Source organism: Meriones unguiculatus, chromosome 6, assembly GCF_030254825.1.
Source record: "Meriones unguiculatus strain TT.TT164.6M chromosome 6, Bangor_MerUng_6.1, whole genome shotgun sequence".
NCBI classification, from domain to species: Eukaryota; Metazoa; Chordata; class Mammalia; order Rodentia; family Muridae; genus Meriones; species Meriones unguiculatus.
The window spans coordinates 91,263,195-91,284,926 of NC_083354.1; the positions used below are offsets into that span (position 1 = coordinate 91,263,195).

At 40.7% G+C, this 21,732-nt stretch overlaps 1 protein-coding gene and 1 pseudogene across 1 annotated transcript in view; one reads left to right on the top strand and one right to left on the bottom strand.

The window, feature by feature from the left end:
* The window catches only part of Parp8 (poly(ADP-ribose) polymerase family member 8), a 176,012-nt gene that overhangs the window by 49,135 nt on the left and 105,145 nt on the right, over positions 1-21,732 (bottom strand). Inside the window, exons 9-11 of the mRNA XM_060385735.1 lie at positions 12,356-12,416; positions 11,295-11,385; positions 2,449-2,515 (exon numbers count right to left, since the gene is read on the bottom strand). Of these exons, the coding sequence (XP_060241718.1) occupies positions 2,449-2,515; positions 11,295-11,385; positions 12,356-12,416 (219 nt within the window). The remainder of the gene's footprint in view (positions 1-2,448; positions 2,516-11,294; positions 11,386-12,355; positions 12,417-21,732) is intronic.
* On the top strand, positions 11,569-12,053 carry LOC110543008 (ubiquitin-ribosomal protein eS31 fusion protein-like; annotated as a pseudogene).

Sequence of the window (21,732 nt, forward strand, 5' to 3'; positions counted from 1 at the left end):
ACAGAGAGACAGAAAGGAAGAACAGCCATTACAGGAAATATAATAAAGATAAAGTTTCCTCAAATTATTAAAACAGAACTAACGTGATCCTGCAATCCTACCAGTAAATTCATCCAAACATATAAAATTTGCAGAGAAGAAGCTTTTGCAGGCTCATGTCTGCTGCAGCACTATTCAAAACACACAGGAGCTGGAAGCAGCCTAAAGGCCCATCAGAGAGGAAGGCATCTGCTGGGAGTAGTTATGCAGATCTGCAATTCCAGCATCCAGGAGGCTGATACTGGAGGGGGCAGCCTGAGCTACCTCCCCAGACTCTATCTCAAAGAAACCGAAACAATGAAGCATGGACAAGGACAAATGAAATACTATTCCATAAAATAACAAAAACCAGCCATTTGCAAATGTGATGGATGAAACTGGGGATCATTAAAATAACAGAAGGTAAGAAAAGCACCACAGGCTCTCATCTCTAAGCAGGATCTAAAAACGTTCATCTCGTTCCTGTGCACAAGCTAGGCCCACTTATTACAGAAAAGCACGGTGCTCAGAAGCTGGAGACAGTACAGAGGTGGTGGCAGGGAGTTAGAGCAGTAAGAACTAAGTCACAAAAAGGACAGAAATTTAGACGTTCTGTGTGCTGTCGCTCAGCACCATGATCACAGGTAATAATTTTGTTTGTTTCAAAAAGCTGAAAGATTTTGAATATATTCATCACAGAGATGTGACCCTGAAGAAACATGTTTGTGAACCTGTGTAGAATCACCACGTGCTATGCCATTAATGTGTGTAATTTTTGTGCATTGCTAAAGACTATCTGGGGGTAGTCTGAAACCCTTTTAAGGGAGGCGGAGGCTCATTTATTTCCTGTCTAAATATAGTTGTGTTCCCTGTACATGGAAGGTCACCAAAAGAAATCATGTAGAAAGCATAGTTATTTCCTTCGTCAAACCACAAGTACTCAGTATCCACACAGGCTTGCTGGCCCCACAGTCTATGTCCTCACAGATAACAGTATGCGTCTGATTGCGGAAAAGCTGAGAGGCCAACTCCTGTTCTGTAATTCACCACTGCTCCTTTTCTACTCAAAGACATAATGCCCTTGTATGCAGCTTTATCAACAGTGTTTTCTTTTTGCTTTTTTTTTTAAAAAAAACCAAAACATGGGATTAGGTAAAACAGACTTGAAAATCAGAAAACAACAGTTATAAGCTATAAACCACTATTAATAAATCCCTGTGAGATTTTATGTGGACAGTAAATAAAAGGGTAGCTCATCTTTACTTAACAATCCCAAACCCATCCTTTATTTCTACTTCACATCTATTAATGATACCAAAGTATATAAATGATACATAAATGATAGTAACTACATAAATGATAGGCCATGAATGCTAATGATGACATATTAAAAATGTGTCTGCCTATTCAAGTACATTGTATGCACATTATGTTCGTGGGGGGGAAGCATGCCCATTTACAAAAAGGTGAGCTGAAATACTATGGTGGTTTGAACAGGAGTGGCTCCTTTGTTTGAATGTTTGATCACAGGGAGTGAAACTATTAGGAGGTGTGGCTTTGTTGGAGGAAGTGTGTCACTGTGGGCATGGGACTGGAAATCTCATAAGTTCAAGCTATGCCCAGTGTGACACACAGTCTCCTTCTGCTGCTTGCAGATCAAAATGTAGAGCTCTCAGCTCCTTCTTCAGCATCGTATCTACCTGTATGCTGCCATGATTCCCGCCATGATGATAACAGACTAAACCTCTCAAACTATTAGGCAGCCCCAATTAAGTGGTTTACTTGATAAGACATGCTGTGGTCGTGATGTCTCATCACAGCAAGAGAAACAATAACTAAGACAGATACTATTAATAAAAGAAAATATATTGAAAGAGAAGGAGAGAGAGAATGCTTCAAAAGCATGCGTGGGGGGGATGGGAATGGCTGAGTCAGTGGGTGTAACCCGCTGCCTTCTCCAGGCCAGAGCAATAAGCAGCAGAAACCACCAACCGAATGTTGGGAAGGGACAGCTATAAAAGGCTGTATAGTTTGACAGGACAGAAAAAAAAAACCAAAAAAACACTGAAACAACAAACCACCTCAAGGTGACTTCACAAAAGAAAGCGCTCCTTCTCTCTACCTTCCTGCCTTTGTTCCATTTACGGGGCACATCAGAGACAGAGACCCCATGTCCACATGTGCAGGACGGGTAGAGAGTGGGGTGTGGCTGGATGAGTGGATGTGAACGGGAAGATAGAAGGGCCTGTGAAGCTGAAGAGGGAGCTCTGCGAACTGAACCATGGATACAGTTCTTTGCACAAAGATGACACCCTCTCCCCAGGGACTCACTTGAAAAAGTTGTAAGAGAATAAAATGAAGCACAAGAGGAAAATGAGAATTCGGTTCTCTTAAAAAGTAATTCAACTTTTTGCTCTTCAGCAAACTTACTTTTTCAGCTGATGTCCCAATCCAAATCGCTCTTTTGTAGAAATCTGAAAGACATCAACTGTTGGCACTGGAAAGAAGGAAGGGGTGCAGAGTTAAATACTGACCTAAAACTCAGGCACAAAATGACTGAGTTATTAGTGTGCACGTGCAGAGGTACCCACAAGCCTACAAAGTATGCACATTCTTCTCTGCAACATTGCTTAAATTACACGTGAAATGTAAGATCAGTACAGGTTGCACATTCATGTAAATATTTGTATATTTTAATGTACAGTATACAGGAATAAGAAACTAAGTCTCAAAATAAGCAATAGTTTCAGCAGCCATACTTAGGAGAGTTCGGGTAACATTTTTAAATTATGACTGAAACAGGTTAATATCAAACAAAATTTTTAAGACAGTGGGTGATGAAGATAAAGCATAAACTCATTTTTCACTGTAGATCCTCTTGATATGGTTCATATTTCAATATAAATATGCATATACATTTAAGTAACTCTTAAGTTTAGTGACTTACCTTAGTTATTTTAAAAACTGAAGTTGATCATTTGACTTCAAATGTTTTAAGTTTGAATTATTTGTTTAATATTCAAGTAGAAGGCTGAAAATGGCCAATAAAAAGTAAAGGGCCTTCAAGTAGACAAACCTATTAAAAGCTGTGCATTCTGAAATAGCCGTTATTTACATGTATACAAAACCATGACAACAAAACTATTCAGGGAGAAGAAAATGTTGGGAAAGAAGCTGTAAACGCATGGGTGTTCAGGTGTCCAGCAGAGAAAGCTGGTGAGGGAGAGCCAAGACTGTGGAGACTCCAGAACAGGAGTTGAACACATGTTCACAAAATGCTTTCAAGAAAGGGAAAAAGCAAATTAATCAAATAAGATGCTGACTTAACATGAGTACTCAAAACTGGTCACATGCTAGCAATATTGAAGTCACAGAAAATATTGGATTTGTGTGTGAAGTGATGGTCCCATAACCTGGTCCTTGTGGATTTTAAGACAGGAAAGAGAAGAAATGAAGGGAGCACAGAAATGTCTAATAGTAAATCTCTCAGTCAAAAAAAAAAAAAAAAAAAAAACGCGCTACAGGAGCAGCTGAAAGGGAATTTGAGGTCAAGGGTTTTATTTAATTTTCCAGGCTTGGGAAAAAAAAAACAGTTTCTTGGTGAGAACTTTCTGGGAGGAAAATAAAACGGACTAGTACAGGAAGGCAGGGGGCAATGCTGCAGTGGTGCAATTACATGACAGGAGAGGGAAACTCAGGCACAAGTCACAGTGTGACAGGCACCTCACAGGCACCAAACGTGCCAGGAACAATAAGCGTTGGGATGACAGGAGCAAGCACTGTCCTTCTAATAGGCCCTGCTCAGATCACACACGTTCCCACTGTCCTGCTCAGGGATGGAAGCAGCCCATTTCCCAGGCACCCATCAGTTCCATCCAAAAAATGGTCTCACCCTTCCATAAAAGGGAAGGGTGCCGTGGACTTCAGTCCAATCTCATGTGTCCCAAACGAGAAGTCATTGCATAAAAAACAAATTGTGAAAATTCAGTGCAATTTTTTTTTAAGGACAAGAAAATGAGTAGCTAGCGAGATGGCTCAGCAGGTAAATGTGCTAACTGTTCCAACAAAGGACTGAGGCTCGGTTCCCAGCATCCACATAGTGGCTCATAAATGTAATTCCAGCTGCAGAAGATCTGATGCCTTCTTTTGGCCTCTGAGTGAACTGACATACATGCAGGCAAAATACTCGTAAAATAATCTTTAAAAGAGAAAAAGAGAGTACATTGTGTTCTTCCTAAGATTTCAGAGATAAAATATCCTATCTACTTAGTTTAACAAGGTCCAAAGACGCTTGAAAAAGTGAAACCTATCGGGGGAGAAAGTGGATGAGATACACAGAGAAGGGAGATGGCAGCACTTGGCAACGATGCTCATCCAGCATACATTATAGGTGATCCTAAAAATTAACAAACAACATCTGAAAACCTAATTCTTTCATAAAAATGAGACAATGAGTGTCAATACTTTATCAAAATGATTACTTTTTTCTTTTTTTTCCAAAATGATTAATTTTAAGGGAACTAGAAATAAAAAGCATTGACTCACTCCAGTAGCAATACAATCTAAATGAACTAAACTTAGAGCATACCAAAACAGCTCACAAAATGCTACTTTAAAAATATCCCAAAGCTCAACTGATAAAATGACTAATACTGTTAAAATGAGTGTGATTAACTACAACTAATTCCATTTAATGAAATAATATAAAACAAAAGCCAAGGAAGCAGCATGGAGGGTAAAGAGAACCTCAGTGCTATCTTTTTCATTAACTCTAAAATAATTTCTGTAACATTTTAATGATGTTTTTAAAACTTAATAATGTACTCAAAACCAAGATTAATGACTTGGAAAGTATACTGAACTACAGTGTCTGAGTAAGCCAGTACGTGTGGATAAACTTATCTGAAACAATGTGCTTTATCAAAAAAGCAGGGCAAAGGAGACCAAAGCTGTACTAACGCATAAAGTTAGAAACTATAACAAATATTCTTTCATAAGAAAGAGGTGTCTCCGTCCCTGATTTCAAGCTGTACTATAGAGCAACAGTAATTAAAACTGCATGGTACTGGCATAGAAACAGAATGGTGGATCAATGGAACTGAATAGAATACCCAGAAATAAATAGAATACCCACACACTTATGGACACCTGATTTTTTACAAAGATGCCAAAACCATTCAATGGAAAAAAGATAACATCTTCAACAAATGGTGCTGGTCTAACCGGATGTCTACATGTAGAAAAATGCAAATAGATCCATACTTATCACCCTGCACAAAACGAAAGTCCAAGTGAATCAAAGACCTCAACATAAAACTAGACACATTAAATCGGTTGGAAGAAAAGGTGGGGAAGAGCCTTGAACTCATTGGTACAGGAGACAACTTCCTGAACAGAAAACCAACAGCACAGGCTCTAAGAGCAACAATCAATAAATAGGACCTTATGAAACTGAAAAGCTTCTGTAAAGCAAAGGACACTGTCATCAAAACAAAACAACTGCCTACAGATTGGGAAAGAACCTTCACCAACCCTCTATCTGACAGAGGGCTAATATCCAGTATATATAAAGAACTAAAGAAGCTGAAAAGCAGCAAAATAAGTAATCCAATTAAAAAAAATGGGGAACAGAGCTAAACAGAGAATTCCCTGTAGAGGAATATCGAATGGCAGAGAAACGCTTAAAGAAATACTCAACCTCATTAGCCATCAGGGAAATGCAAATCAAAATGACCCTGAGATTTCACCTTACACCCATCAGAATGGCCAAGATCAGAACCTCAAGTGACAGCACATGCTGGAGAGGTTGTGGAGAAAGGGGAACCCTCCTCCACTGCTGGTGGGAATGTAAACTTGTACAACCACTCTGGAAAGCAATCTGGCACTAGGAATAGTGCTTCCTCAAGATCCAGCCATACCACTCCTAGGCATATATCCAAAAGAGTCTCAAGTACACAATAAGGACATTTGCTCAACCATGTTTGTAGCAGCTTTATTTGTAATAGTCAGAAGCTGGAAACAGCCCAGATGCCCCTCAGTGGAGAAATGGATGCACAAATTGTGGTACATCTACACAATGGAATATTACTCAGCAATGAAAATTAAGGAAATCATGAAATTTTCAGGTAAATGGTGGGACTGGGAAAGGATCATCCTGAGTGAGCTTTCTCAGAGCAGAAAGACACACACGGTATATACTCACTCATATAGACATGTTAAATATAAGATAAACCTACTAAAATCTGTACATCTAAAGAAACTAATCAAGAGAGAGGATCCTGACTAAAATGCTCAATCCCCACTCTGAAAGGCAAAGAGGATGGAAATCAGAAGAAGAAGAAAACAGGAAACAAGCTAGAAACCCGCCACAGAGGGCCTCTGAAAGGCTCTGCCCTGCAGACTATCAAAGCAGATGCTGAGACTTATGGCCAACTGTTGGACAATGTGCATGGAATCTTATGTAAGTGGGAAATAGTAAGATCTGGAGTGGACAGGAACTCCACAAGGAGAGAAACATAACCAGAAATTTGAACACAGGAGTCTTCCCAGAGACTCATGCTCAAACCAAGTACCATACATGGAGATAACCTAGAACCCCTGCACAGATGTAGCCCATGGCAGTTTAGTGTCCAAGTGGGTTCCATAGTAATAGGAAGAGGGACTGCCTCTGACATAATCTGATTGGCCTGCTCTTTGGTCACCTCCCCCTGAGGGGGGAGCAGCCTTACCAGACCACAGAAGAAGACAATGCAGCCACTCCTGATGGATCTGATAGACTAAGATCAGAAGGAAGGAGAGGAAGACCTCCCCTATCAGTGGACTTGGGGAAGGGCATGCATGAAGAAGGGGGTGGGAGGGTAGGATTGGGAGGGGACCAGGGAGGGGCTTATGGGGGGATACAAAGTGAATAAATTGTAATTAATAAAAAGAAAAATTTTTAAAAAAGGGCTTCAAAGACTACCAGGCTCTTTTCCTGTAGTACAGTACACCCTTGAGAGTAAAGACTTCATATGGGAGCAGAAAAAAAATTAAAAAGAAATGTCTATTCTTCCATATTCCACACAAGATCCACACAAAATGGAAAAGAAATGAAGAATTTGACAGAAAGAAATATATATATATATACTCATATTAAAATCATATAAAAGTTAATAAATTTTGTTTTACATAATTTTCTTTGGGACATGAAGGCTACATAAAACCAGCAGAAATTATTCTATCACTGATCAGGCAAGCATAGATGTGGAGATACCAATAATGAACAGATTTAAACAGAAGAGCTCATTAACGGCAGTTGTTCAACATTTCCAACAGAAGAGGGCTTATGCCTTCAGTCAGAAACTGCACTTAAAGATCAACAATTCTAAATAACACACATTACTGTAACAGGCTTAATCATGTTTAACGCACACCCAACAAAATATCTTTAAGTTCAAACTGCAAATCACTTGCCCCTTTTCTTCTATTCTTTTTTATTCACACAGTCAACTTAGCCCTAACTGACTACTATACTTCAAATTGTTGTTTTCAAAAACACTGTTAAGTAGGTCAGTCTAAATCTTGGATTAGTCACAAATTTTTACAAGTTCCTTTTACTATAAATGTTGATACCTTCAAAGACAAACTACAAAACATCTCTAGAGAAATACCATCTCATTTATATTACACTCCCACTTCCCAAGGCACAGGGATCATCTCGAGAGAACGGGCAAAACGATGGTACAGCCAGAGGTCCTGGATGAATGCAGAAAACTGGTGTTTTCTGGACTTGGCAGATCTGCTGCCCATGAATTCACAGTGGCTGTGACTAAATGCGTGAGATCAACCCAGCCAAAATCCCAGAATGGATGGAGAGACGCACTCACGCGCTGAGCTCAGTATTTACTGGCAGTTGATGGCTTCTGTGAGGGAGAGAGCTACCCAAACTCTGGTAGAAGGGCCACAGCTAGCAACCAGCAGCAGCACTAGGTGACTTCAGAAGTTTATAAAGAAGAAGGATTGGGGAGCAGAAAGAGAGGGGGGAGGGGAGCTCACTCATCAGGGGAGGATGGAAAGGAATTAGAAGGGAGTGGATTTGATCAAAACACATTGCATGCATATATGAAATTCTGAAAAAAATGTAATTATTGTCAACAACATAAAATTGCCTCTGAATAAAATTTAATACAAAAAGTGTTTGTTTTTTCACCATTTTACCTATTTGCAAAAATAGGTAAACATTATAAGTTAGGATTAAACCTAATTATTTATCCTGGAAAATTGATTGTCTCCTTTCAGTCATAGTACATCTACTACTCACATATTAGGCATCATGGACCATTTTAAACCAAATTCTTCCCCAAATTTTCAACAAGAAAGTACTAACTATTGGTGGAATTTACTAGTAAGATAGATATGTATGTAGAAATTGAACAACCTCCCATTTAACTAGTGTACTAGAGAGTTATGAGAAAAGCAGCCAAACCACAAGTGTTTTTATGTTAAATGAAGTCACATAAGAAAGTTGAAGCAGATTTCACTACAAAAATGAGTCAGAACCAACCTCCAGGGCCCTACTGGCTGGTCTGACTCACTCACCCTGTGAGAGGAAGGGTGTGAAAAGCCGTCAGTCAGGAATGAATCTCATGCAAGGGGAGAATGAGGTACAGACAGAGAGCAAGCTCTGGGATACCAGCCATGAGGCTACAGGATGGCCTACCAGGGTTCCCACCCGCAAAAGGCTGTTGGTTGCTCTCCTGGCTTACCGATGTTAGGCAGAGGGCAGAGCACAGTCCACGAATGAAGCTGTGTGAGGATACTTCTGAGACCTTGTGAGGAAACAAGAGTCTTGGAGTCTCTGTTCCTTCATAGCATAGGCTGTTCTTGGCATAGGCTTTTGTGCCCTTCCCATGTGCATGTACTTTAGACTGCTCATCATCTTACCCAATATTGTCATGCAGAATGGTGTTCCCAAGCATGAGGTTGTCCTTGTGTCTAGATAGAGGTTAAACTAATGTGACCTTGCCCTCCTGACTACACAACATGAACTTTGTTCATATGACTCTGCTTAACCCTCAGAATATAAACTGTCTGATGCCCTAAATAAAGCTGGCTATTTCAGGAGACCACCCCAGGTTCACACTGCCACAGAGAGTGGCTATGGGTCACAATCTTCTGGAAACCTGAAGTGAAGATCTGGGGCAAACAGTTTATTAAGACTTTCTTTAAGGAGAACCCAGTAAACCCAGTAAGCAAAATGAAGAACATGATGAAAAAGAACAGGATCGTCAGGACACAAATTCCCCTTTGGCGCTGTCCTGTGGGTAGGATGGAGGCACAGATTATATCTCAGAGTTTATGTAGGGCACTGTCCTCATAAAACTCACAGGCAAGCCATGGAGTGGTAGGGTACACGTGTGCACTTCCCAGTTAGGAAATGCCTTGTGTCTCAGGACAGTCTACTTCCGGTCTGTGAGCACGCAGGGCTGGCAGGACGTGAGGGTGGGGAGCAAGGCTGGAGAAGGTGTCAGGGGAACAGAGCATGGCAGCAAACAGTTCCCAGCTCAGTTCGCCAGTCCTCAGAACATAAGGACATAAGTACGGAGCTGTTTGCCTTTCCTCTTCTTATTGGAAGAAAGAAAGAAAAATAAAAACTAAGTTGTGAAGAGCATTTCAGCTTCTGTTGGACTGAGGAATCACAACTAAGAGGATAAATCTACGACAATCACTGCCTGATGAACTCAGGAAGATTCAAAATGATACTAAATAGATTTTTTAAAAAAGATAGAAAACAAATGGCCAAGAGGGTATCCTGTGGGGAAAGTTAGAACACAGACAAAATGAACATACAGTACAACACTGAGTTATAAACTAAATCAATAGGTGTAGCAGGTGACAGACTGGCAAAAACCCAAGTGCTAGGACGTGAGTAATAAAAGCATGAAAAGAATGATACATAATAGGAAGAAACATGGAGTTTATATGACATTTTATGTGTTGTGATGACAAGGACACAGACTTCATTCTCCTCTCATGAGGCTGATGCTTCAGTGAAATTAAATACCTCAATTTTGTTCCTAATTTAAATATAAAGAGAAGGTAAGACCTGACAGACCATTTGCTTTGAACCACTGTCAGGATAAAATTAAGCAGGCGCACCTTGTGTCAAGAAACACGCTTTTGGACCTTGCCCATCTGGTAAAAGAAGCCCAAAGACCTGGACAGGTCAGGTGTGAGGCAGACTCCAGTCACTACCATCCGTGCAGGCCAGCTGATCCCCTGAATCAACTGTCAGTCATTTTTATCCCCAGCATGATGTTTTTCCCACTTAACGAGACATTTAAACCACCCAGCTTCATATCCCTCATGACTGAAAACCAGGGGGTGAAGGACTGCAACCAACCTCAGCTGAACCCAAAGAGAGCCATAAAGAGCAAAGTCTCTTTGATCACCTCCCCCCGAGGGGGAGGCAGCCTTACCAGGCCACAGTAGAGGACAATGCAGCCACTTTTGATGTGAACTAATAGACTAAGATCAGAAAGGAGAGGAGAATCTCCCCTATCAGTGGACTTGGGGAGTGGCATGCATGCAGAAAGGGGAGAGAGGGTGGGATCAGGAGGGGAGGAGGGGAGGCTTATGGGGGGATACAAAATGAATAAAGTGTAATTAATAAAATAAAATAAAAAATATAAAAATAAAAAAGAACAAAGTCTTGTGGTGTTTTACTATACAGCAGTAAGTAATTAGATTAATGTGAGCAGATGAAATTGGATGCATGCGTGTGTATGTGTGTGTGTGTACATTCGCTGGTAGGAAGATATTTTAGCCCTCTGATAAGTTTCGGCAATATTTGCCTGCAGTAGAATAGCTTGTTTGTAATAACCATCAGCTGAATAGAGCAGCACTAGCCCATAGGAATTCAGAAAGCAAACATGCCACCGTGACCTCCACTTGTGATAGTTTTCGAAGTAAAATCTCTGGGAGCCATGGGTGGAATAAACAGGAAAATGAAATTAGCAAATCAAAGGTCAATCCAACATTTATATCCGAAGCTACAACTGTGCTCAGAGCCTCTGAGGTTTTATTTTGTTTGCCTTACAGAAACTGTTCAAGCCTATGCAGTTCGGCATTATCTAGTTTATTTCCTTAATTATATAGGTGATTAAGCATCCTGTTTAGCACAGAGCCCACACCGTTATCAAGACACTTAACACATGCAGAATTATCAAGTGAGCACCCATTTTGCTTAAAGCATAGGACACAGTTAATCTTCAAAATAGCAGAGAAATAAGACTGACCTGGGCCGTTTAAATACTGTGTGAGAGAACAGTGTAGTCGGACTATAATAGGTTCTGTTCGAATCACTTCCCAGGCCACAGCAATCTCCTCCTGCACAAATATATGGAAAAGACAAGTTTGGCATTTTTTAGATATCAAAATAATAACAATAAAATACCCAAAACGTAAATTTAGGTTAATGGAATGCAGACATTATAAAGGCCTACAAATTATTTAAACAACAACAACATTTTGGCTTTCCGAACTGCCATCTGCGGTGGAGCCTTGGCCATGATGCAGATTTTCATAAAGCGCCTTATGGGAAGACCATCACGCTAGAGGATCACCCCTCAGACGCTACAGAAAATGTAAAGGCCGAGACCCAGGACAGCAGAGGAATTCGTCCTGCTCAGCAGAGGCTGACCTTTGCTGGTAAGCCGCTGGAAGATGACCGTACTTCATCTGACTACAACATTCGAAAGGAGCCCACCCTTCTTCTTGTGTTTAGACTTCATGGTGGTGCTAAGAAAAGGAAGAAGTCTTACACCACTCCCAAGAAAAATAGGCATGAGAGGGAGTAGGTAAAGTTGGCTGTGCTGAAACACTAGAAGGTGGATGAAAATGGCAAAATCAGATGACGGTGTCCAGAGTGCCCTTCTGAAGAGTGTGGTGCTGGAGTTTTCGTGGCTAGCCACCTTAACAGACATTACAGTGGCAAGTGCTGTCTGATCTACTCCTTCAACAAACCAGAAATAGTTGCGTCAATAAAAAGGAACTGAATTTATTTTTTTTTTTTGTAAAAAGAAGGCCAACATACACTTTGATTTTTGCTATTATGTATAATAAACAAAAAATGAGGACTTATATAATGAAGTGCCATAATTGAAACAGAAGTTTTAGGACATATGCAAAAACATTGAGAAAGATGTATTTATCTCAGCTTCATTGATCAGTCTTCATAAATCACTTTAACAAAAGCAGTATGTCATGGTGCCATAATATAATGCAAAATTGAAGTTTTTTTTAAATAAAGATAAATGTACTTTAACTTTGCCAGTATATTATAGAAATTGATACTTACATCCAGAAAGCTGACATCAATGTGCAGATCAATATCTACATCATCGATAGCCCCATATTCCCTGAAAGCAAAGATTAACGTGTTTTCATATTACTTAACTGTTAGTCGGTGATTCGTTCTTTTAATTAAAAATGTCACTAATACTGCCTGCTGACTTTTCAGAACATAAGGGAGCTTGGTAATGAATAAACTAATCTAGACTGCTTGGACTGCCATCTTTGCTGGCCTGTTTACACTGCAGAACGCACACATACACAAGAGTACACATACATAAATTCAAGAACTGCTTGGTTCATGGAACCAGACAGTCCCAGTTCCCCGGGTCACGGCAGTCTCTGAATGTGATGGCTCCAGTGTCACCACCTACACAGAGGATCAGGCATTAAATTTAAGATCAAGAGAGCAGTTTCTAACATAAGGAGGTAAGAAAGGCAAACAATAAAATGTAAATGGAAACTGGCAGAAAAGGTTGTAAACATTTTATTTATGTGTGATAATTTAAAGTTCACAAAAAAGGCTGGAGATATAGGTCATCTGGGAGCGTTTACTAAGTATACATGAACCCTGGGATTGATCCCAAAGTACTTGAATACCAGTCTTTGTGAGGCATCTATACAAGCACTAAATTGGCCCAAAAGTCAATACTACCACTCTATAATGAGTATCAGTTTAAATATCAGTGAATGATAACATCCAGTCCTCCTGATAACCTCATGAAGTAAACATGTTAACATTAATATTAGTGAGAATTTTGATAACTGAGAAGCCAGTGGGATTGCACCACGTAACGTCCACCCATGTTCAGGCAACTAACTCTTACTCAACCAAGTGGGTCAAAAAGACATCAGTGCAGGGGGGGGGATTGATGAGATGGGTTCCAGTGGGAGAGGCAGGGGATGATGGAGGAGAATGGAAGTAAAATCCATTAGATGAGTATATGAGGCTGTCATCCCACTTAAAATGCCGGCGGGGAGTCTATCAACATGTACACTGTGTGCAGTGTGGAAAACACAAAGCAGGCGTTCAATAAAACTTGCTTAGTGCACACGCTAATAATGCAAATACAGTACACAACTGCGGCATGCTTACAGGGTTCTGAGCACAAATCTTTATGACTGGATGATCGTATGATTTAATTTACATAAAAGAACTGAGCAGGAAACTTTTAGTAATTTTTGATTCCATAACAAAAGAGGCATAGAGGTAAATAGAATAATTTAACCTCTTCACTTTTTTTCTCAAAAATATGTCAAACCATGGAGCATATTTTTTGATATGTTATGAAATACATTCTAAGTTTTTCATGCTAACATTTTAACAACTAATTATTGACACAAAAATAGACCTTTACAAAATATCATCATAACTTCTATGTTCTTCATAAAAAAGTCGCACATCTTATATGAAATTATACAACAAATGTGACAGAATCAAACAAAGGTTTCTATGTACAGAAACCTTTTTCTATGATGATGAAGAAAATAAGAATTTTAGGAATTTCCAGACAGAGCCATTCTCTGCTACACTTTGCTCTGTTGCTTTCTTTCTTTTCTGTGACTCCTTTGAAAAGCAAATTCTATTTGTACTTTATTGAATATTAGAGACAGACTCAGTGGTCACAGTTTAATGATCATGAGCATAGACAAATGGTTCATGAATACCATAGATTATCCAAGGTATGCATGTGAAAAGCCAGTCAATGTAGTTATGTGCGTGTTGGTTTGAAGGGGATAGCCCCCATTGTCTAAGGAAGTGGTTCTCAACTTGGTTGAACAACCCTTTCATGGGGGTTGCCTAAGACGATTGAAAACACAAATATTTACGATATGATTCATATAAGTATAAAATCAAAGATATAAAGTAGCAACAAAAAATAATTTTATGATTTGGGGTCACCACGACATGAGGAACTGTAAGAAAGGGTCACAGCATCAGGAAGGTTCAGAACCATTGGTCCAAGGAATTGGAACACTTTGTTCCTAGTTGGTGATGCTGCTTGGGAAGGCTTAGGGGGTGTGGCCTTGTTGGAAGAAGTACGTCACTGGAGGTGGACTCTGAGTGCTTAAGGTGATTTCAAATTAGCTCTCTCTGTCTCCTGCTTGTAGATCGAGATGTGAAGTGTCAGCTTCTGCAGCGTGCTGCCTCTAGTTCACAGCATGAGCTCTAACCCTCTGGAACACTAAGCCCAAACAGTCTCTTCTAAAAGTTGCCCTGGTCACAGTATTCTATCACAGCAATAGGAGAGGAACAAATGCGAGATAATCAAATATGTTCAAGAGAAGTTTCAAGGCAAGGAAGGGCCTTGACAGCAATCATTCTATTGAAAAGACTTAATCATAAAACAACAACAAGGCATGTATCTAAATCTTATCAGGATTAATATGTAAAGAGGAAATATTAGAAATAATTCAACACTATAGTATGTTAATGTCAAAAATTTTCTTGGGCCAGCAACATAGCTCAGTGAATAAAGATCCTTGCTACCAAGCCTGACTTGAGTTTGATTTCTAGGACCACGTTGTGGTTGAAGGAAAGAATCATTAGGTCCAAAGTGACCCTTAGACTTACACAGGCAAATGCTCATAAGCATATGCCCCTACACAGGCACACACAATCAAATGCATTAAACAATGAAAAATAAACATTCTTTCTACTTTTTTGATTGTCTCATTTCTATTTTTCTTAAATCATCTTAGTGTTCATGTTTTTTTTTATAATGTTCAATAATTATGTTTAGAAGACTTACTCTAACTCACCCTCACAGGCTTGAAAGAATGTACAATAAATGTAGTGTTCATTTTAAGCTCGTTTTATTAAAATAGTTACACATTTCATAAAATTACATACCTAAGTATTGATCGGGAAGGTAATACTATTACATATTAAAAATAGGAAAAAAATGTACAAAATTAACTCTTAACATCATCAGATAGCATTTTCCTTAAGAGGCAGGGTCTCACTGTCTGACCCATACTCGTGGTTCTCCTGATTCAGCTTCCTGAGCGTGAGGTTACAGGTATGAGTCACCACACCTGGCCAGATGTGCTGGCTAGTCTGTTAACTTGACACACAAACTGGAGTTATCTGAAAATTGAGAAAATGACTCCATGAGCTGTAGGGCATTTTCTTAGTGATTGACGGGGGAGGGCCCAGCCCATTGTGTGTGGGGCCATTCCTGGGTTGGTGGTCCTGGGTTCTATAAGAAAGCAGACTGAACAAGCTAACAGTAGCAATCCAGCAAGCAGTACTCCTCCATGGCCTCTGCAGCAGTTCCTGTCTCCCGGATCCTGCCCTGTTTGAGTTCCCGTCCTGACATGTGCTGTGGATGTACACCAAATAAACCTTTTCCTCCCCCACTGGCTTTATGTTCATATTGTTTCTTTACAACAACAGAAACCGTAACTAAGACAACAGACATCATTATGTTTGATTCAACCTCACTCTAATCTTCATGTGTGGTATATAAAGGATTTTTTTCTTATTTCTCTTCTTCAATATTAGTATTTTCTGTGTTGTTCTTCAAAATCTACCTTTAAATGGTTGTAATTAGAGTGCAGCAACTGTGAAATAAATAAAATACTTAGATGCATTTGTTTCTTTTGCATCATAAGTACGAACAAACTGTTTCCTCAGAAAGAAATGCCTGCATATCTGTCTTCTCATAACAATAATTTTTTGTGTGATTTTGAAATAAAATGCATCAAATGACTTACTTGAGACTCTTGACATTTACTTAACTGTGATTTAAAGGGTTAGAATGATTTGTAATCACAACAGCCCATTTATCAAGGTTACTACTTCCCATTTCTTCTTCATTGCCTCACCTCCTCTTTTTCTTCTCTTTACAATTGCCTCAGTAGGATATCTGAGTTTGTCTTAGCTTGAGACTGTACTTAAGAGTCAGAGAAGAAAGACTCAGATGTACACAAAATCCTAATCCACATTAGATTCTCGACAAGAAATGATCACCATGAGGCATGCCTAATTTTAAAACTATTTATTGTGAACATTAAAAGTATTAATATTTCATGTATGATTTCTTAAAGATTTGGTTTTAGTCAAAACTCAGTTTCTTCCCTATTTCTGACATCGATTTTGTTTTTCGAGGAAATGAGATACAGGGTTACAGGCAGTTTGCCTCATCATGGCAGAGCATGAGGACACAGCCTTAAGAAGGCAATGAGCAGTGCTGAACAGGCAGAGATCTGGAAATGGTTACACTGGTTTTTGTTTCTATGGCATAACTCGGAGTTCACAAATGGCACTGTGCCATATGCAAACTCATCTCAGTAGTGATGGCTTTTTTACATAACGCCAGTAATTTCATGTTTCCTACTGAGAGACACAAAGCAAGATTACAGTTTGTCCAGATGGAGTGACCTAGTTATCAAAAGCTCTTCTGTACCTGAATAACTTTCCACAGGTCTCAACAACAGAAATGCAGTATCAAGTTGACTACTGATGTATGAAAGCAATTTGAACTGCAACTGTGTTCTGGATGTGGGGTTTAAGCTTATGACAAAACAATTTCATGTACAGCCTCCATTTATTTGCTGTGAAAAGACCACACTAAATTGATTTTTTTTCCTTAGTTTTGAGATGAAGGACATAACAGAGAAACAATCTGATGTGGTTGTTTTACTCTGGCATGTCACATCTGGGAATCTCTGCTACATAACATTCCTCGTTAGCCACCCATAGTCTGACTTTTGGTTTCTTAAAGAGTTTCTCTTTATCACACTCAGGCCACATTCCCCTTACTAAGGGGTCCATATGAGGAACAACCTACCCACAGGCTACATCTGTGTAGGGGGCCTAGGTCTAGTCCATACATGGCCTCAGATAGTATTTCAATCTCCACTGGCCCCCCTAGGCCCTGGTTGGTTGGCTCTATTGATCTTCTTGTGGAGCTCCTGTCACCTTTGGGTCCTTCTATCCTTCCCTGCCCATAGATACAGACATTCTCTTCCACAAGACTCCCTGTGCTCCACCAAATGTTTGATTGTGGGTCTCTGCATATGTTTCCATCAGCTACTGGGTGGAGCCACTCAAAGGACAGCTATACAAGGCTCTGATTTGCAAGCATAGCAGAGTATCATTAATCATGTCAAGGGCTGGCTCTCTCCCACTGGGTGAGTCTAAGCTTCAGCCAGGCAATGATTAGCCATTCCCTCAATCTCTGCTTTATATTTGTCCCTGCACATCTTACAAGCAGAGTAAATTTTGTATCAAAGTTTTTGTGAGTGCACAATGGAATACTACTCAGCAATCAAAAATTAGGAAATCATGAAATTTGCAGGCAAATGGTGGGATCTAGAAAAGATCATTCTAAGTGAAGTATCCCAGAAGGAGAAAGACAAACATGGTATATACTCGCTTATATAGACCTATAAGATATGATAAACATAATGAAGTCTATACACCTAAAGGAGATAAACAAGAAAGCAGACACAAGGTAAGATGATCAATTCTCACTTAGAAAGACAAATGAGATGTGCATTGGACATATGACAGGAGTATACCACAGAAGGCATCTGAAAGACCCTACCAAGCAGCGTTTTAAAATAGATACTAAGACTCATAACCAAACCTTCGGCAGAAAGGGAGTTAGTATGACAGGGAAAGGATAGGAGCCCCACAAGGACCAACTATATCTGGGCACAGGGTTTTTTTTCTGAAACTGTTTCTCCAACCAAGGACAATGTATGGATATAACCTAGAACCTTTACTCGGACGAAGCTTGTAGTAGCTCAATAAACAATTGGTTTCCCATAGTAAGGGGAACAGGGACTATCTCTGACAGGAACTCAATGGCAGGCTCTTTGACTCCCCACCCCCCAAGGGAAGAGCAGTTCTGCTAGGCCACAGAGGAGGACTTCGCAGCCAGCCCTGAAGATACCTGATAAAACAGGGCCAGACAAAAGGGGAGGAGGTCCTCCCCAAACCGTGGACATGGAAAAGGGCAGGGAGAAGCTGAGGGAGGGAGGGTGGGATCGGGAGGGAATAAGGGAGCGGGATACAGCTGGGATACAGAGTTAATAAAATGTAACTAATAATAATAAACAATAAAAAAAAAGAATTGAGTCTAGTTAGAGGGTGTCCTCTTCAGTCTCTATGAACCCTGTTACTAGGAGTCTCAGCTAGAATCCCCTCATATCCTACCCTGTTGTAGGTCTCCAGAATGTTAGAGAGAAGTCCCTACCCAAGGTTTCTCTTATCTTTGTAAGTCCTCTGTCTTCCTGCCCCTGCTCTCCCCAAGTCTGATATCAACCCTCATTTTTGTTGTCTGATTTTCGATCACTTTCCCATGGGGTCAGGGCTATCTCACTTGATATGGGGTGGGGGAGCTACCCTACTCTGAGGAGCAGGGGACGGGGGGGGGTGGAAGCAGGAAGGGAGAGTGAAGCTGGGGGGAATGGAGGGCGGGGACCTACAACTAGGGTGTAAAATGAATAAATACAGCCGGCCTCTGACTCTACTGATAGAGGTATCGAAGCAGAGGCTGAGACTCAGCCAAAATTTGGGCAGAGTAGAGGGAATCATATGAAAGAAAGGGGAGATAGAAAGACCTGGAGGAGACAGTAGATCTAAAAGGAGAACAATAGAACCATAAAAACTGAACTTTGGGGGCCCTGAAGAGAAGGACTACGCATGGAGAGAACCAAAAACCCTGCTCATATGTAGCCCATACACTCAGTCTCCAAGTGGGTTCTCTAGTAAGGGGTACAAGGACTCTCTCTGGCATGATCTCAGTGGCTGGCCCTCAGGTCACCTCCCCCTGGGACGGGGGGGGGGAGTATAACCCTACCAGGCCACAGGGGAAGACAATGCAGCCAGTCCTGACAAGACCTGATAGGCTAGGGTCAAATAGAAGGGGAGGAGGACCTCCCCTAACAGTGGGCTAAGGGAGGGGCATGGGGGAGAAGAGGGAGGGAGGGTGGAATTGGGAGGAGATGAAGAGGAGGCCACAGCTAGGATACAAATTGAATAAATTGTAGTAAATGATAATAATAAAAAAGGAAAACATAAAAGTAAAAAAGCTTCTCTTTAAGTAAACATAAGTTGAAAACCATGTGATTCTTACATACTTATAATTATTGAAAAATCTCATACTATGCCAGAAGCTATTATGTGTGTCTGTAGTAGAAGCAGTTAGGAGGTGGAAGTAGGAGAATGAAGAGTTCAAAGCCAGTCTGAGCTACATGATGAGCTCAAGGACAACTGCAGCTTTCAGTAAAAATGTAGAAGACTAATGATATATTCCAGTAAGCCCACAACCTAAACCTAATCATCAGTATGTTAAAAGAGGATGACATGTTTATTGTTAATATTATAACTTTGTGAAGACTCTGTGAGAATCCAGTCTATTCATCTTCCTGTGTATAACAACACTAATTAGGAAAAGCCCATGATGGTGGCACACACCTTTAATCCCAGAACTCCGGAGGCAGAAGCAGGCAGATCTCTGTAAATTCCAGGCCAGCATGGTCTACAGAGCAAGTTCCACGACAGTGAAGGATACACAGAGAGATCTTGTTTGGAAAAAAAAAGGGGGAGAGAGGAAGGGAGGGAGGGGGAAAAGGAAGGAAGGAAGGAAGGAAGGAAGGAAGGAAGGAAGGAAGGAAGGAAGGAAGGAAGGAAGGAAGGAAGGAAGGAAGGAAGGAAGGCTGGCTCATGACAAGTCAAGTGGAGCAAGACAGAGAATAGCATTCTCCCACAGCTTTGGCATCAGCTCCTGCCTCTCCATTCCTGCCTTGCATTCCTGTTCTGGAATCCTTCAGTGATGGACTATAAAGTATAAAGAAATAATCTCCCTCTAAAAAAGAAATGCCATGAGAAACACAAATATATATTTATATATTTAATATGTATACTATATTGAATATTAGACTATACTGGCTTTTCTTTCTCTATAGACTCCTGTTTGTTAATTACAGTGTTACAATAGCTATAATAGCTTGATCAAAGTTATCTGTGAAGATGCTTATTACAAAAACACTTAGATACCTAACTTTCTCTTATTAACTATCAAAAAGCTTTAACTATATAAAAAGGATTTATATGTACACAATCCTACCAAAGGTTGTTGAGAAATAGATATTTACTGTTATTTAATTGTTTCTACTTTCAGCCAAGGGGCAGTGATGTTTTGAGAAGCTACTTAGGAAGAAACACACACCTTCCTGTGACATCTGAAGCCCCACGGCTTGCATGCCTATCTCAGCATGTGTTTCTGCCTCGTGTGGAAGATATGTTTGTGAACGGGCCAAGAAATATGCAAACTCAGCCATCGGGAAGAAGCCTTGGCAAGATTTAAGCTTTTCCAAGACTGTTATCCAACGCAACTATAAATCTCTCTAGAAGACAAGCTGAAAAGACTTTAGATGAAGATGAGAGAGAAATGCGACCATTTGTGAGACACAACAATGGTGCATAAGAGGAATGGAACAAAAATTTACTGTGACTTTGTGGTCAGCTTTTAAAAAAACCCTTGGTTTTGCTTGAAGAAAGTCCAGGCTTTGAAGAGGCAAGCAAGAAGGATCTGAGCGACTGAAGCTTGCATCTCAATTACATTTGTGTGTCTGGAAAACATTTCCCCTTTCAGTTTCTTTGCACTGTAGACATCTTCTCATCACTTCCCTGATTTTCATTGACACATTTTTTTTAATGTCCTCAACTCAGACAGAGTGTTGAGCATTGGGATGCTTAGGCAGGAGGCTACAAACCCTGCAGGTCGAGATCTCCCTTTGCTGAATGAGAGACGTCCATGCAGGCTCAGCTATGTAGTAAAGAAACAGTCTCAGGACCTCCACATCTCCACGCTAATGATTTATACCTCACCCCGCACAGCACTGCGGTATTCCATTGTCGTCACTGAGGTGCCAAGGAGGACAAAGCCCAAGAAGACACAGAGACTCATTGTCCAGCACATAAATGATTCACCAGAGAGAACTGCTGGGTGTCTATGCCAAGTATCAAACATGGAGGCAAAGGCAACCTAGTTACAAGACAGGAAAGGGAGAGAAAAAAGGGAAGGGAAGGGAAGGGAAGGGAAGGGAAGGGAAGGGAAGGGAAGGGAAGGGAAGGGAAGGGAAGGGAAGGGAAGGGAAGGGAAGGGAAGGGAAGGGAAGGGAAGGGAAGGGAAGGGAAGGGAAGGGAAGGGAAGGGAAGGGAAGGGAAGGGAAGGGAAGGGAAGGGAAGGGAAGGGAAGGGAAGGGAAGGGAAGGGAAGGGAAGGGAAGGGAAGGGAAGGGAAGGGAAGGGAAGGGAAGGGAAGGGAAGGGAAGGGAAGGGAAGGGAAGGGAAGGGAAGGGAAGGGAAGGGAAGGGAAGGGAAGGGAAGGGAAGGGAAGGGAAGGGAAGGGAAGGGAAGGGAAGG